Below are 18400 nucleotides of genomic sequence, written 5' to 3' on the forward strand. Positions count from 1 at the left end.
AATGTTCAGCCACTTGTTCCATTAAGCAATGCAGAAATTCAGCCTATGGCTGATTTGAATATTCAGCAAGATGCTGAGTTTGGGGTTTATCACGAGCTTGTACATAATCAGGAAGCTAGGCAAATGCCTAGATAGTACTTGTAGACTATGAAAGATAATCATTTGGATGCTCCAATTGCTAGTCGTACTAGAAGACAAACCCATCTATATAATCATGCTAATACAATGGAGTTTGTTATGGCAGCACACACACTTGATGGATGAGGAGCCTCATTGTTTTGAGAATACACAACAGAGTGTGCATTGGATGGCAGCAATGTAAGCTGAATTTGATTCTATCATAAAGAATCAAACATGGGATTGAGTGGCATTGCCTATTGGAAAGAAAGCCATTGGCACAAAGTGGGTCTATAAGCTGAAAAGAAAAGCGAATGGATCCATTGTAAGTTTAAAGCCAAGCTTGTGGCAAAAGGCTACACGCAAAAGAAGGCATTGATTATGAGGAGACATTTGCTCCTACATCCTATATGACTACCATTCCATGTATGGTTGCTTTGGCTGCCCATTTTGGTTGGATTGTACACCAACTTGATATTAAAACTGCATTTTTACATGGGGACCTTCAGGAAGATGTGTATGTATAATAGCCCCTTGGTTTTGCAGTTGATGGATCCAAACACTTGATATGCAAGCTGAAAAAGGCTGTGTATGGTTTGAAGCAAGCTCCACGAGCTTGGTATGCAAAAATTGATGCCTTTTTACTCAGTCAAGGATTCATTAACATCCCCTCAGAGTCTACTCTTTACGTATGTAAAGAGGGGGGATCCTTGCTGGTCATTTGTCTTTATGTAGATGATCTTTTGCTCGCAGGGACACGTGCTGATAAGATTTCAGCATTCAAGAAAATTTTGCAACAAATTTTTGAAATGTCACATTTGGAGCCTTTGCATTACTATTTGGACATTCAATTGATTCATGATGCTAGAGACATTGGATTGTCACAATCTAGATATATTGGTAAACTCCTTGAGAGATTTGGCTTTCAGGATTGCAAGCTAATTAGCACACCGATGGAGACTGGACTCAAGCTGTCTTTGCATGATGGCAGTGATCTCGACTCAAGCTATCTTTGCATGTTGGCAGTGATCTGTTTGACATTCATACATATGCTCAGCAGTCAGATGTCTCATTTATTTATGCAACACAAGGCCAGATATTCAATTTGCAATTTCAGCGCTGAGCAGATATATGCACAACCTACACATGTCACATTGGCAAGTTGTTAAGCGTGTTTTATATTACTTGCAGGTTACTAGGACTTTTGGATTGCTTTATGCCAAGGGAGGATCACTTGCAATTACAAGCATATAGTGATTCAAATTGGGCCAGTGATTTTGATTTGCGTCACTCTACGAGTGAAAACTGTTTCTTTCTTGGCTCATCTTGCATCTCTTGGCTTAGCAAGAAACAATCCACTGTTGCCACATCGTCTTGTGAAGTTGAATACAAGGCAGCTTTCACTATCCACAGTTGAATGTATATGGTTGAGACGTTTGTTAGTTGATCTTGATGTATCTTCGAGGAGCTTGCTCCTTTGTTTATTGACAATCAGAGTGCCATTGCAATGGCATGGAACCCAGTGTTCAATCAGAGTGCCATTGCCACCCAATGTTTCGTGCATACATGAAACATATAGAGATCCACTATCACTTTGTCAGAGAAAGACTACATACAAGAGATATTAGCCTTGTCTACTATCCTACCACCAGCAATGTGGCAAACATCTTCACCAAAGCTCTTCCTCGTGACAAATTTAAAGCATTTCATAATGCTTTAAATTTGAACTCCTTTGGTGGATGTGTTAGCAAATGTGCCAGCTCATGTGTGATTTTGTGCATGCAGAGGTTGGACACATTATTTAGGATATTTAGGCATTTTTATTTGTGTCATTTTATGGTCATATTGAGCATTTATTGCTGGCCAACCTGACATATTTTATGGCATTATTCATGCCTATATATTCTAGGCTCCTCCTCCTCAGTCAATCAGTTCACCACCTTGAGGTCCCATGAAGAGAGGAGCCAATGTCAGTGCCCACACAGCCAATGACTCACTGTTGTATGGGACAGTCTCATGTTTGATATATGGATTCCATTTCACGAGCATACATATGTATTGTGTTCTCTCTTTCTTTTCTTTTCTCTTTTGTCTTGTGTTCAGCAGTTTATTTCAGCACATGTTTATGCTTCCGTTGTTGCAACACTTCTGACAAGATGATCCTTGTATACTGATCACTTTTAACTCTAGGGAGGCTTGTTGGGTTTGACTCATGCCTACAATCACAGAGTGTCGGTGATCCGCAATAGGACACTGCGGCACTATTTACAAGAGGTTTTTTCCCCTGGTTACATTATTTTCTATTTTATGTGTTTATGTTACACATTTCGGTCACTTACCGTGCTTTACACCTTTCGGGTGTGAACGCACCTTAACAACCCTAAGGTCTAAGGCCTGTACTTTGTACTTTCACTTACACTTGGGAATTGCATCGTGTGTCAAGCTGCGTCCTCACTCTCACTCTCTCTACTGTCTGCTGTGTACTTTCGGCTGAGAGCTTCCATCTCCAATCTCACAATTGTTTGCTGTACATCTATTGTGCCGCTAGCATGATGTTGTGTGCTAGGTTTTGGTAGTCTTTTGGCTTGACGTTGCTTTGTTAGGATTTTCTAGCTGACCGGAAGGCATGCTTCACATGAGTTGTTACCATTCTGTTTGGTTGGATAATATACACTTTTTCATGAAAAATTAAAAAGAGAGAGGTGTGAGCCTTGTACTGATTAAAGCTTGCCAAAAGATGATGTTGTAGGCTAACTTCCTATGTTCATGAAAACTTTTGCTGATGTTTGAGTCTTTGCCTCTGCTCATGCAACAAGTACAGATCACATGACTAAAATCCTCACATGCATGTGGGGCCCATATTATAGAACGAAATCATGGAAGTGACAGCCTGCCTTTCTACTGTTGGAAATCATACACTTTTGGTGGAATACGAAATACCAACTGACTCTGCATATTATGCATGCTCAGGTATTTGACTTGTAACATCCAGATACAGCTGGATCAGCATCAAACTATTTGAAATAACACAAATCAACTCTTTTATTTTTGCAACTGTTAATTCAGTAAAGCACAAAGATAATATTAGCACCTTAACATCCCTGTGAATGTGCCCCTGGCGATGCAGATAATCAAGGGCCTTCAATGTTTCTTTTAGGATAGTAGCAATAACATTCTCCTCGAACCCATCTGGATAAGCTACTTTCATTATGTGCAGACAGGAACCACCATCCATGTATGGCATAACCACCCACAAGAAATGGTCAACAACAAATGAACAATAAGCTCTTATGACATTGGGATGGTCTATCAGGCTCATCACTTGAGCTTCTTTCGAGACATTCTCCTGCTCACATACATGAGTTTGGTTTAAGAGTGCAGAACTTATAGAAGATGAGAAAATTAAAACTCTTTTTAAAAAACAGCAACTAAATTACTGTAATAAATCACAATAAAAGTTGATGGTACTAATCAAAATAGCACATCATTTTTATTCACATATGTTTTAATAGAAAAACAAGGCTAGACCAATTATCTAAATCAAATCCCATGCCAACTATTATACTCCATATTTCAATGATGAATGCAGAGTGCAGGCTACAAAATGGATATGTCTATTGGCATCCCTCTTCAGCTTTGGTATGTATTTCCAATTGAAAGAGAAAAGTTAGTGAACACAGAAGCAGTAATCCCAAAATTACATTTCAACCTGCTTGGTTCTTGAACAGAAAAACTGATTATTTGGCAAATAACACGACAGTGGACAAATTGACAACCAGTCTGAATCACTATGGTCCTGCTTGATAATGTACAAGCTTATAAAGCAACTGGCTCAACTAAACTGTTTCTGTAGTTGCTATTGTGGGCTGGATTGTACTAGTAGGATATGCTACTTGTGTCCCGGTTGCTTTTTGGTCTCTCCACCTTCCTCAGTGAGGAATAAGATATCTTTTTTCTTTGTTGCCTGCCTATTCTGCTGTATATCTATGCATGGTTCCATGATCATGAGTGTCCCTTCAAGTATATCAGCACTTTGAAAAAGCTGTTTTCCAATGAGTACCTCAGAATACAAAGGGTATGCAATGCAAATTAAATGGAGTCAGTCAAGAAGAGAGGAAGGGGGAAAGCAAGAGACACTCAGCATTAAAGAACATATACTAATGTGACATGTGAGAAAAAAAGGGGCGGTGTATAAAGATAATGTAGCCACCATACTAGGCCACAGGACCCTGATAACACAATACAAAGACTTTAAAGAGAAAGTGGGTCTAGCTCAAACACCTTGACCATAGGCAACCAGTCAACTTCCCTTAAGTGCCCAAACAAGAAAGCCTACCCCTAGGCCCATTAACGTTCCCCAGATCCTAGGAGGCTCACAGCTAGAAATGCCTAAGGGAATTTTACTAGATCTGCAACACCCACCCCCCTTTCCCCCCCCCCCCCCAAAAAATGGGACATATTGAAGTGCATTGTGCTCGGTTAAGGATTTATTTTCTTCCACACGAATGCATGCAACTCTCTGAACTAAGCATGTAGTTAACCCCCACTTTTCTATTTTAAGCATTAGTGTCAGAACCACTCTCTTGTCCGCTCTTTTATTTAGTTGGAATAATTGTGCTTCACATTCCAGCTTGCATCCATCATGTTGATCATCAAGGGCATTGTATGGGCATTGGCCAAACAGTCAAAGTGAATGAGGAGAATTTTCTGCCCTGAAAGACAAAGATAAAGCCTATTCTTATTGAATGAGAGCCCTCCATCACTAGAAGATGCAGCTGAACATGCTGAGTGGAATACAAAGAAAGCCCATGCATATTGCATCTTCAACAACACTTTGCAAAGTCTCTTCCAAGAAGACTTGTGGGATGCTGCTAAGGCTCGTTTTGGGTGCGTACTGTTAGAACTTAGCAGACGTATTAATTTCTTGTCTTCTTCTCTGTCCATCTCCTAGTTGTGACCTACACTATAGTTTGATGAGGACATTCAGATCCCTAATACTCTCTGTCCATCAAAGTTTTGCATATGACAACAGCCTTCACCCTAAGCATATCAGGTGGAGATTAGGGAACATGTTCACTGCTACCCATGGCCTTCTCAGCTTGTGTAGCAGTCCACATGGCTCTCTCCAGCAACAGACAAACACCTTTCCTGCATTGCATAATCATTCCCAGGCTTTCAGGCTGAGTTGACACTTCTCCTAAGCTTGGCAAACACTTTTGCAACATTTGTTGTAGTGGACGTGTTTTTGCAGGCTGGCTCATGCAAGACAGCAGCTGGCCAACTTTGGACTTCATCCCCTATTTATAGGGGTCCCTGCTGTGCTTTGTGGTGGTTGATGTGCAATGAAGGTTCAATGTTAGGCAATGGCAGTGACAAAGAGAGAGAGAGAGAGAGAGTAAGAGAGTGAGCAGCAGTAGTAGAGAGTGATGCACGATGTGTGGGTATGAAAAGATGTACCACTCTTTAGGTTTTTGATAGTTATATGTAAAGGACTAAAGTACAAGTGCTAAGGGTGTATTCACACCCGAGCAAGTAAAGGCACGGTAGCCCTTTATTCCCAATAACCTCCCACCTAAAGGTAGCGTGCCTCAAGGTTGAGAAAAGAATCAGCTAAGTCTAAGTGTGTACAAAGCTGAAATACGTATACTATCCAATTCCCTAAAGGAAAGCGAAAATGCCTAAGTGGTGTGCGCAGCGAGAATGGAGTGTGTTCAGCAGTAGAGAGTGCAGAGAGAGTAGAGACTTGAGTTGGGTGTGTACCAGTGTGGCACACACAAAGAATGAAAGAATGTATTTATGTTTTAGGGTACGGTACATTAACACCCGGAAGAGTGCGGTCACATGTACAAGTAAAATATATACACGGGAAGTGTAGCGAAGGGCCTTTACACCCAACAACCTCCCACTTAAAGGTCATGAGCAAACCTTTAACCAACTCCCACTAGTCGAATGCAATGCTCATGCTGAGCCTTTGCAAGATTTTTTGTGAGAGCATCTGCAGGGTTATCTTGTGTTTTGATCTTAGTCAGTGTGACTAGACCATCATCCAGAACTTGTCTGATAAAGTGGTACTGTACATCAATATGTTTAGTACGTGCATGAAACATGGCATTCGTAGCCAAACATATAGCACTCTAGCTATCACATCCAAGTACAGGTGTTTTGGTGGGTAGCCCAAAATCCTTGACCAAGCGACCAAGCCAAACAACTTCTTTCGAAGCTTCAATGGCTGAAATATATTCAGCCTCAGTGGTAGAAAGTGCTACTATCTTTTGCAATCTAGAGCACCAAGAAACTGCCCCACCAGTCAAGGTAAATATATACCCACTAGTAGACTTGCGAGTATCCAAGTCACCTGTCATGTCTGCATCACAATATCCCTGCAGATCTAATGTACCCTTTCCATAGCAAATACATTTTCTTTGTGTGCCCTTAAGGTATCGAAAGATGCATTTCACTGCCTCCCAATGTGCTTTGCCAAGGTTCAACATAAACCTGCGAAGAAGGAAAACATTTGCAATGGAAATGGCTACCGTGTTCTTGCTATCACCCATGAAAATGTGTAATAAAGCATAAATGCCTTAGTCTAGGGTTAAGTATAAAAGGTGGAGATGTAACATGTGAAGGATCTTTTTACCATTTTACAAAAATTACATGTTTGAGGTCTCAACCTCCCACCATCTAAGAGTTGGCTGCCATGTCATCTTTTGGGCAATCAGCTTTGCTAAGCTTAAGGTATGGTGGTAATGGAACACCAAGTGACTTAGCATCTGTCATAGAGAAACGATCAAGCACTTTGTTGATGTACTTTTCTTGTGAGAGAAATAAGAGCTTCTGCTCTCTATCTCTCGTCACATGTATACCCAAAATATGTTCAACTGCACCCAAGTCCTTCATGGAAAAGGCTGAATTCAGCTATCTTTTCAATGCATTAACTTGGTTCTTATGCATACCAACAATAAGCATATCATCCACATAAACACAAGGATAATAAGGCTTCCATCATCAGCCTTCTTTGTGTATAAGCAGTGATCTGCATTGCTTATTTTAAACCCATGTGAGAGCATGAAGGCATCAAACTGCTTATACCACTGTCTAGGAGCCTGTTTTAAACCATACAAGCTTCTCTTAAGCTTGCACACTAAATGCTTCTTTCCTGGCATAACAAAGCCCTCTGACTATTTCATATACAGCTCTTCTTCTAAATCACCATACAGGAATGCAGTTCTAACATCCATCTAATCAAGTTCAAGATCCATAGATGCAACAATAGCAAACAATACCCGAAGAGTGGTCATTTTGACAATAGGTGAAAAAACTTCCTGAAAGTCAATCCCCTCTTTCTGAGTATAACCCTTAGCCACAAGCCTGGCTTTGTATTTGGTTTGCCATCCACACATTTGATTTTGTAGACCCACTTGTTAGGAATAGCTTTCCTATCTTTGGGCAATGAAACCAAATCCCAAGTATCATTCTGATACAATGACTTCATTTCTTCCTGCATAGCTTGCTCCCACTTTTTCTTTAACTCACATGACAATGCCTCTTTGTATGTAAGAGGCTCACCCTCATCTGTGAGTAAAATGCAGTCCAAAGAGGGATCAAACCTCTGTATGGGTCTCCTGACACGTGTAGACCTTCTCACCCAATGATCTGTGTTATCAAGCAATGGATTTACATCCAAAGGAATGTCAATGACCTCATTATTTGGCTGCTGAACTGCATTTTCAGGTTGCTGTAATAAATTTTCAGGCTGCTGTAATTGATGTTCAACATGTTGATTTTGTTGCCCAAACTGATTTTCAGCATCCCTTTGCTGCCCATTTGCATCTATAATGACACACTGATTATCATAACCAACATCAAATGGAGCTGAATTTTCAGTGTGGCTGATGGCTGTTTAAGTAGCTGATCATGCTGAAATTTCACTTTCCTTTTATCTACATCACTAGATGTGGCATTTTTCAGCAGCTTTGATTCATTAAATACCACATCTCGGCTGCGTAGCACCTTTTTTATGCTTGGAACCCAAACTCTATAACCCATTTCACCATCATCTCCATAACCCATGAAAATGCCTCTGAGGGATTTCATGTCAAGTTTGGTTCTGCTATCAACAGGCACATGTACATAGCATTCGCAGCCAAAGACCCTTAAGTGGTCATATGAAGCAGGTTTGCCAGACCAAACCTCTTCAGGGATGCCACTATCAATTGCACGATGTGCAGATTGGTTGCAAATATGCACCGTGGTTTTAAGTGCCTCTCCCCAAAACTATTGCGGGAGATTAGCTGTGGACAGCATGCACCGAATCTTCTCACATAAAGTGTGATTCATTCGCTCAGCCACACCATTAGATAACGGATTATAAGAGGCTGTAAGCTCTCGTTTAATCCCATTTTCATCACAAAAACTATTAAATTGTTTAGATACGTACTCTCCCCCATTATCTGTTCTTATGCATTTCAGTTTTAAGCCCTTTTGAGTACTAACAAATGCATAAAACCTTTTAAAAGCATCCAATGCCTCACTTTTCTGCTTAAGCAAATAAACCCATAGCTTTCTAGAGTGGTCATTAATAAAAGACACAAAATAACAGAAACCACTACGAGTTTTTATTGGCATGGTACATACATCGGAATGGACTAAATTGAAGATATATGCCTTCCTAGAGGCTCCATGAGAGTATGAACTCTTTACATGTTTTCCAAAGACACAGTCAACACAAAAGTCAAGCTTTGAGTTTTTCACATCAACTCTTCCAAGTGAAAAAAGTGCATCCAAATCCTTTTGGCTCCTGTGTCTAAGACGATTATGCCATAGCTCCATGTGTGACTGTACTTCTGCAACTGCAACAAACTTTCTAGGAAGTGCCTTGCAATGAAGATAATACAAAGTTCCCTTTTTACCACCTCTAGTGACCAGCATAGATCCTTTCTGTATTTTCCACATTCCACCACCAAAGGTAGTGTAGTAACCCCTGCTATCTACCTACCCAACAGAAAGCAAGCTCTTCTTAATGCCAGGTACATACCTAACATCATGAAGAATCAATTCCTGGCCATTTTCAAGAGCCAAGTGTATGGTGCCCACTCCTTCAATATCACATGCATGATTATTCCCTAGGTAAACTTTCCCAAGATTACCTACTGCATAAGTAGAAAAACACTCCAAAGATAGAGTTACATGAAATGAGACACCACTGTCAACAATCCACGATTGTGACAAACCATCATGAGTAGATAACAAGGCATCTATCACATCCCTTTTAGTGATATACATGTCTTCCACTGTCATAGCATGTGGATCTGAAGATGTAACCAGCAAATCAGCATCTTTATCTTCTTCTATCTCCTCAATGACAACACTAGATAGCATATTTGCCTTTTCTATTTCTTTAGGGGTAGAGCTGCTATCCTTCTCATTCTTTTTGCCTTTTGCATTCACCTGCTTCTTGAGTTCTTGCTCCTTCTTATAGTACCTGCAATCGGACTTTTTATACCCTTTGCGTCCACACTGATAGCAAGTGACATCTTGTTGTTTTTCTTTGCTTTTGCTGCGATATTTATGCTTATTTGCAGCATTTGACTTCTTTTCAGTCGGTCCTCTAACATTAAAGGCTGATCCACTGTTTTCCCCACTAGACTTGCGTCTAATCTCCTCATTGAGGATAGAACCACGTACACCATCAAATGTCAAGTTGGGGTTGTTGCTCAATGACACAACCAATGCTTCCCATGAATCTGGCAAAGTCATGAGCAAGAAGATAGCCTTTAGCTTAGGATCAAAAGCCGGCAAGCCTACATCCTATAACTGACTCAAAATACCTGTAAATGCAGCCAAATGCTCTGAGGCAGGCTTAGACTCATCAAGCTTTAAATTGACTAACTTTCGCATGAGATGGACCTGATTAACAGGAGTAGGATTCTCATACGTAGCCTTGAGTTTCTCCCAAACTGCATATGCACTATTAAGTCCCTTGACATCAACCAAGATATCATCAGTAACTGCCATTTTGATGTAAGTAATGGCTTTTTTATTCATTTTAGCCCAATCTTCATCTAACAAAGCAGCAAGTTTTTGTTCTGCCAAAGCATCTTCACAATCCTTCAGAAAAAGGATACCCTGCATACTATCTTTCCAAAGATCAAAGCCATTGCCATCAAATTTGCAAATCTCAAAAAGATTCTTTGTGTCAGCAGTGGATGCACTTCCAGCCATTTTTCAGCAATAAATTTCTGCAATAGAATGCTGAATGCAATCAGTCAATAGCAAGGTTGCTGTATATAACAACAAATACACAAACTTGCACTTCAAAGTGTGCCCAAGAAGCAGATATTTTGCTGTAATTTCAGTCCAAAGGGCTGATTACAGCATATACACAAAGCAAATCTGATACATATGCATACAAGACAGCTCCCACTTCAATAATACATCACCGTAATGCCCAAATGCAATAACCCGAGTGCTGTATGTGCCACTGTTTCACTGCACAATGAGCATTCAGCAATACATGTACCAAGAGAAGCTGCCTTTTCATAACATTTGATACATCCCAAGTCCAAATTTCTCCCACTTAGCAGTGAATTTGCTGTAGTTCCACTGTCAAAGCACAAATCGGCTCAAAATACATCACTAATGTGAAAAGCCCCAAATTTTCTGCAATAAATCTGCCCCAATTGCATTAATACATGTTCCCGAGAGCATAAAACGGGCAAATTCAGCAAAATTTCATAAAATTTTGCAAAAGCCCCAACTTTTCCGGGTCCAAGTGTGCACGAATGTCGACCAATCTGATTTAGCTTAGCAAAATTTCACCAAATTTGGCGAAATCCCTAATTTATACGCGCACAATGTCTGCAATTTTGACGTAGATGTTTGTATTATGCATGAACAGCACTAAATCTGGAAAAGCCCCAAATTTTCTGGCTCAAATCTGCACAAATCTGAGAACTGTGCTTGGGCGCACGAACTAGGGCCTGTTTTAATGTGACAAGTCACAAAAAATTGCAAAAATGACTGTCGTGACCTGTCGACTGATCATGCTGATCAAAAACGAACTGCCGCCTGTCCACGCTGACCACGTCAGCTGTTGCTTGACTGTCGCTGAGCAGATTTGGCTGTCGCTTGTCCATACTGACCTATTTCTGACCTGGCGACTGTCTGTCCAGCTGTCGCCTATGTAAAACGTGACCTAAACACTGTCGCCTGACTGTCCTGAACAGAAACATGACCTGGAAAGATGATGACCTGACTGTGCTGACCTGGAATGGCTGCGCCTGACCTGTCTGGTTACAGACTGAGCAAAAACGAGCCTACAGCACTGTCGCCTGTTTCGGGCGTGCTCTCGCCTGACCAGCAAAGATGACGACTTGCTGATTTCTCACGAGCAAAGCGCTGGCGATGTCTCGCACAGGCTCGGGGAAGCGCACACACCTTAGCCGAAGCTCTGATACTAGTTTGAAGGAAAGCGAAAATGCCCAAGTGGTGTGCGCAGCGAGAATGGAGTGTGTTAAACAGTAGAGAGTGCAGAGAGAGTAGAGACTTGAGTTGGGTGTGTACCAATGCAGCACACACAAAGAATGAAAGAATGTATTTATGTTTTAGGGTACGGTACATTAACACCCGCAAGAGTGCGGTCACATGTACAAGTAAAATATATACACGGGAAGTGTAGCGAAGGGCCTTTACACCCAACATTCCCATCATCTATCGGCAATGAGCAAACCGCTCTACTGGAAGTCCCTTCATGAGAAGATCTACAAGATTATCATCTGTATGTACCTTGACAAGCTCAATGCTTTCGCTGACAAGTACATCCCTGATAAAGTAATACTTCACCTATATGTGCTTCGTCTTTACATGAAAGACCAGATTCCGTGCTAACATGATAGCACTCTAACTATCACAATGGAGGACAAGAGTCTCAATAATGCCAAGCTCTTCCACCAAACGTGAAAGCCACAAAGCCTCCTTGCATGCCTTGATGTGGCAGCCATGTACTTTGCCTCTATAGTAGACAATACAATACACTTCTGAGCCCAGAGATCCAAGAAATTGCTCCCCTTGTGAAGATAAATACATATACCCTAAAGTAGACTTCTTGTAGTCAACATGACCAGCATAGTTTGCATCTGTAAAGCCAACGACAAATGCTTTCTTCTTTCCAAGCAGATGCACACATCCTTTATGCCCTTAAGATATCTCATGGTACCTTCACTGCTTCCCAATGCTTTCTACCAAGATGTTCTATGTACATACTAACCACTCCCACCGCAAATGCTATGTCAAGACGTATAGCAACCATAGCATACATCAAGCTACCCACAATTGAAGCATATGGGATCTTGATCATTTCAGCCTTTTCATCATCTGATGTAGGGTTGATCTCTACACTGAGTTTCACATATGGAGGTAATGATACACCAATTGCTTTTTTCCCCTCCATATTGAAACGCTACAAAATCTTGAATACATACTCCTACTGGGACAGATAAAGAAGACCTATCGATCTATCCCCGAGTATACACATGCCAAGAATATGATTTGCTTCACCAAGATCCTTCATATCAAAGCTGCTACATAGATTCTACTTCAATGTGTCTAACGCATAAACATCCCTATCACCAATCAGCATGTCATCCACATACAAAATCTATATAATAAGGCTACCATCTGCCGCCTTCTTAGTATATAAGCAATGATCCACTTGACTTCTTTTAAAATCTTGAGATTGCATGAATGTATCAAACTTGTGATACCATTCACATGGTGCCTGTTTCAGCCCATACAAGCCTTTGTTGAGTTTACATGCCATCTTTTCTTGCCCCTTAGCCATAAAACCTTCTGGTTATTGCATATATATGTCCTCATGCAAATCACCATGTAAGAAAGCAGTCTTTATATCCATCTGTATGAGTTCCATATCCTCATATGCAACCAAGCCCAATATAGTTCGTAACGTAGTCATTTTGACTACTAGAGAAAAGATCTCATCAAAGTCAATCCCATTTCCTACTTGTACCCTTTGGATTTTCTACCCCTTTGGCAAATGCACCAAATCCCAAGTAGCATTTTTCTTTAGAGATTCCATCTCTAATAGCGTAGCTTTATGCCATTTCTTGCTGTCCTTTCTATCCATTGCTTCCTTGAAGAATGACGGTTCACCACAATCTGTCAACATAACATAATCAACAATATAATTCGCACCAAGAACAAACCTATCTAGCTGTTTCGTATTTCTGATCGACCTACGAACCCAATGATCAGTGTTTGCTAGCTATTCAACCTACAAATCTGCATTGACAGCATGTTGTTCCAAAGGTTCAACATGTTGTACTACCTATTCCGGCTATTCCTATGGCAGCACATTTTTGTGCTGAAACTATGGTATATCATAGGTAACTTCTTGCTGATCAATTTCAGCATCATTCCCTACATTTATACGGTCATTTACAGCAGGTATTTGCTACTGTACAACAAACACTCTTTGTTGTCCTACAAGTATTTCTTCTGAAGCACAACCCTTTTTACTTCTTCTATCTTTTCAAGTTGTTTATGCATGCGATCTTCCCAGAAGATTACATCATTGCTGCATACAATTTTCCTTTTTTTGGGATCCCATAACTTATACCCTATTTCTCCCTCGTCACCATATCCTAGGAAAATGCATTTACAGGACTTTGGTTCCAATTTGTTGCATTGTTCCTTGCATACACAAATGCCTCACAACCAAACACTCTCAAGTGTGTATACGAAGGTAGCTTGCCCAACCACACTTCTTGAGAGAATCCCCCCTCCCCTCCCAAAGACTTGTTTAGTGACCGATTTATCAAGTGTATGACTATCATAACAGCCTCTACCCAAAATCCATGAGATAATGTAGCATGAGACAGCATGATACGGACCTTCTTCTAAATAGTCCTATTCATGCACTCTGCAACACCATTTTGGGGTGGATTATAAGGGGCAATGCACTCCCTTTTTATCCCTTTCCTGTCACAAAAGGCCTAAAAGGCTTTAGGAGGAGGCCGCTACAGAGGCTTCAGTGGGATCCTAGGGAGTGGGTATGGAGAGATCCATTTACAAAGACGCCTCGTGATGTTCCCTCTTTGGCTATACCACTAGGTTGGGGAGGAGAATACAGATGAGCAAGACCAGAGTGGTGCCAACTACGATTGAGCACTGGGCTATCCAAAGTATATCATAGCCTTTCTTGATAAACTTCTCGAGAAGATTAAAGGACAGCTTTAGACCAAGAAAGATTTCACTCTTTCTTTGGTTACTAGCACACAAGAGTTTAGTAGTTGGTACATGGCTTGGCTATGGTAGAGACTCTATTCCTTATGCTAGATGTGGGGAGCATGAGGAGACTCAAAGGCATTGCTTATGGAATTGCCCACGGGCTCAAGAGATTTGGAGGAGAGCCCTCAAGATGGTGTTTCATGGCATGACAAATTCTATAATTGCTACGTGGGGGACAGTTGCATGGATCACTAACAAAGGCCCGGCTTGTGGGTATGAGAATGTACAAGGGTGTCAAGCTTATCTCATCTCGGGGTAGCTTGTGAGCAAGACTTTCGTACTAGATTTCTCACAAACAATATGGACTTGAGGGGGCATTGTCACAAATGGGAGCTCATAGCTAGCATTATTGCTTGGTACATATGGACAGCCAGATGTAGCCAACTATTGATTTTTTGGACATATCTACTCCAAAGAGACTCTCCACAATCTCGATAGAGATTGTGCATACTCTTGTGGGAGATGGGAGAGAATATAGGGCAGCTCGAAGAGTATGAGGAAGAGGAGAGATGATTTTTTCAAGACTTGGGATTCTAGCACCTTTTTCCTCTTCCAAACCCACATGGTTTGGCACTATAGACCTCCCAATTGGCTATTCACTCAAGCTTTGTAATAGACATCCCCTTGTATAATTCTTGATATGGAAGTCCCTTATAGGGCTACTATGTATTTTTTTTTGTCTTGGGACACTTTGTTTTGAGGTGTGTTAAAAGAATTTTTACTTCTCTTTTAAAAAAAAGTGTCAAAAGTCCCCCCTACAAAGACCTCAGCTCCACTTGTGGGTAATCTCTCTTAGAGGAGGGAGGTAAAGCGATGGCCAACCTCTAGCTCAACACCAATGGAGACCCTATGTCATGTAGCTAATGAACCACCATCACAATGTGTGCCCTTCTTGACTCCGAAGGGGACGTTGGATTGCTTTATTGGACCATCAATGAACTTCAGTCCACAAGCCCACCTTGTCTCTATCTAGATACATGGATCAAAGCTTGGTCCACATCTATGAGTTGCCTCTTGATGAGTCTTCCATAAAGGCCCACCTCATCATTTCATGTGGCCATTAGGCCAAATGGATTGTGACTTCTGGAGCTATACCATATGTCACCGCTTAAGGATATGTTTATCTCCCAAGATCCAACAACAAGTAGCATTTGATGTAGGAACAACACCTTGGCCAAGATCTCAAGCATTGGTAAAGTTAGGCTTGATATCAACCAAGGCCTAGATCTTGCTATGTTGGACGATGTGTATTATGTGACCCAACTTTTGGTGAATCTACTTGCCATCCATCAACTTTCCCTCCTAGGGAGAGCTTTTTCACTAGGACTACAATTGAGGTCATTGATGACAAGACCATTATGTGCCTTTAGCCTTGAGTGACACTCATCATCAAAATGGCCAATCTTTTGACAATCTTAGCAATTCCTATTTTTTCTTGGCTACACTCTATCATCCCGATTTGAGTTGATTCGGTGTTCCCTTGTGACTCACTTGGTGTCTGAGATTGATTTTAACCATTCTTGCCACTTTCTTTATGGACGAGAGAGAGACACCTTTATGAACTTATTCGAATAGCCAAGTGTAACATAGTAGCTAACATTCAAATTCATAAATTTGACATTGAAGACTCTTGTGCGCAAAAAAAAAAAAGCGAGGGGCGGGGGGAGATGATGGATGTGTGGCATTCCCAAATTTCTCACTCTTCCTTGCTTAGACTGGATTCTAGGCCGTAAGGCTGAGACTATCTTACAATCAAAAAACAATGGTAAAATAGTTCTAGCTGATTTTGAGAAAGACTCTAGTCTCAAAGAGAAAGAGACAAGATTTGAAATAAACCAAGGAAAATGAGCCTTCTAAACCGAAATAATATCATGTTGCTAATGTTGCCTCCTTATCACCCCTGAGCAAAGAATCAGTAGTATCAAGTGGCTAAGCTGTAAAAGAACGACTCAAAACAATCATAAAATATTTCTAGCTGAGTTTGAGAAAGATTATAAAGACCAAAGAAGTCTTGAAGAGAGAGCAAGAGAGAACATCTGGAGTAAACCAAGGAAAATCAGCCTACTAGACTGAAATGATGCGGTGTTGCTAGTGGGACTTCTTATCATCCCTGAGCAAAGAACTAGTAGTATCCAGCAGCTAAGCTGTAAAAAGGACAACTCAATACAAAGTGTGGCTGGTTAGAAGAGCTTCCCTATCAATTTTTGCAGGTGTGTTGGGATATTAAGGGCATCAACTTGGACACATACATGACCCTGCTTGAAGTGACACCACAGTCTGTCTTTCAAGCTAAGTAGATGGGAGAGACTGCAAGGTGATTCAATTGTACAAGGAACCTTGTTACATTCTTGGGAATCCAGCTCCTTTCACATATGGTTTGCAATTTAGTATTGTAGACTGCCAAATTCACTATTTTATTAGCCTTGAAGTAGGCATCTCCCTTGACCATATGACCAAGATGCCCTAAACGGCAGCTCTTTTCGGCTTATAACAAACAAATTAGACTTCTGTCATTGTGTGACAGCTAAGCAATCAGAATTCCAATTTGTGCCCTAGACTGCAGTGGTCAAAAGAGAGGTGCCTACCAGATTAGAGTCAAAGACCTCCAGATCCAAGCATTTGATGGCAACTACGGAGTTGAACCGCTTGCAGATGGCTCTGTACACTACAGCATTGGCACCATGCCCGATTTCCTCGTGCAGGTCATATTCTGCAGCATGGGTGGGGTAGATTCTCTTCTCAGCTTTCAAATCCATCGTCCTTTAGAATGTCCTCTGGGAAGACTACAGCCTTTCCAGATCCTCTAGAAGAGAAGAACGATTTGATGATTCAGTAGGTGTATGCTAACATGTGTGAATCAAGGCCGCCGCAATCTCTGAAGGTTCTGATTATGGGCTCATAGCAGGCAGGACACGATGCCGATTCCGCTATTAGTACAACAAAGACTTAACCTTCACTCTGAAAATTGATTCTTCTTCTTCTTCTTCTTAAGCTTCTTCTGAATCTGATCTCTTTCAAGTCCTCTCTCCAGGCTTCCTCTTGTTCCGTTCAGAGTGAGTGAGAGGCATTTTTGCGCACACCCACCAACCGTGCGGATTCGAGAGTGTCGAAAACGGTACAAATTCGTAATTTATGGATTTTTTGTACAAACCCACCAACCGTGCGGATTATGTCGGAACGATAAAAGCTGGTAAAAACGGTGACGGGACTGAGGCTGAGTGACAGTGAGGTTCATTTTTGAAGGTTGCACAGCCCTTCTGGGCCATTATTGACCTGCTGGAGAATCCCAAAATATATTGCAAGCAATGCATTTGAAAGGCAAAAGAAAAATTTTGCCCTTCTTGGAGAAAGGCAAATTTTTTCTAGCATTGTGTTTGAAAGGCACTTTTTTTTATAAAAATTAGTATATTATATTATAAATAAATTTATTAATCTAATTCCTAGTTACTAAGGCTATGTCAATGATTCATAATAGAGTTGATTAAATCGAATATGTATAGTATCTTCTTTGCACAAGGTTTAGATCTCGAAAGGTAATATTTATTGCACACATAATTCGAAGGCCATATTTTAAAAAGTGACCTTCAAGTGGAAAGACAAGATCATAGAGAGACTTTCAGGAAAAAATATGGACTAGCCCTTCAAAAATGAACACTTGGGTCGAGTTGACATCAATCAGATGTCCTGCATCCTTTTGATATGGAGCCTCACCTTTCGTATTTAAGGAACATAATTGGGTGTGCTAGGTCACTTTCTTGTTCTGCATAATTGCGTGCGCTGGGACGTGGGTGGTATACATAGCAACCCAACATAATCTAGTGTTTAGGATAACACCCTGCCCTATTTCTAGCACACTCCCACCTAAGAGCAGCAATGTGCTCCTCCTCCTTAGGCAAGGATTCAGAGTTGATGAGGGCAAATCAAGATTGGCTTTGACAATCTAGAACGACAAGAACCTTTCTAAATTTAATTTCCATTC

General features: G+C 41.0%; 1 protein-coding gene and 1 long non-coding RNA gene across 8 annotated transcripts in view; one reads left to right on the forward strand and one right to left on the reverse strand.

The window, feature by feature from the left end:
• LOC148014963 (uncharacterized) overlaps window positions 1-3213 on the forward strand; it is a 108351-nt gene extending 105138 nt beyond the window's left edge. Inside the window, exon 3 of the long non-coding RNA XR_015688433.1 lies at window positions 2939-3213. This is a non-coding gene — a long non-coding RNA (uncharacterized LOC148014963). The remainder of the gene's footprint in view (window positions 1-2938) is intronic.
• Window positions 1-17678, reverse strand: part of LOC148014962 (serine/threonine-protein kinase BLUS1-like) — a 122991-nt gene extending 105313 nt beyond the window's left edge. For 5 of the 7 annotated variants that reach the window (XR_015688431.1, XR_015688432.1, XM_087665853.1 and 2 more), the window contains exons 1-2: window positions 17007-17677; window positions 3209-3463 (exon numbers count right to left, since the gene is read on the reverse strand). Coding sequence is in view for 5 of the 7 variants with exons in the window: in XM_087665853.1 (XP_087521979.1) it covers window positions 3209-3463; window positions 17007-17177 (426 nt within the window). In the remaining 2 variants the exon portion in view is untranslated. Of the gene's footprint in view, window positions 1-3208; window positions 3464-17006 lie in introns of all 7 variants that reach the window. The other 2 variants (XM_087665851.1, XM_087665854.1) reach the window with 2 other exon arrangements.
• Window positions 17679-18400: the final 722 nt, after the last annotated feature.

This window comes from Lygodium microphyllum, chromosome 24 (genome assembly GCF_053477565.2).
Source record: "Lygodium microphyllum isolate KBCC chromosome 24, Lygodium_microphyllum_v1.1.10, whole genome shotgun sequence".
Classification (NCBI taxonomy): Eukaryota; Viridiplantae; Streptophyta; class Polypodiopsida; order Schizaeales; family Lygodiaceae; genus Lygodium; species Lygodium microphyllum.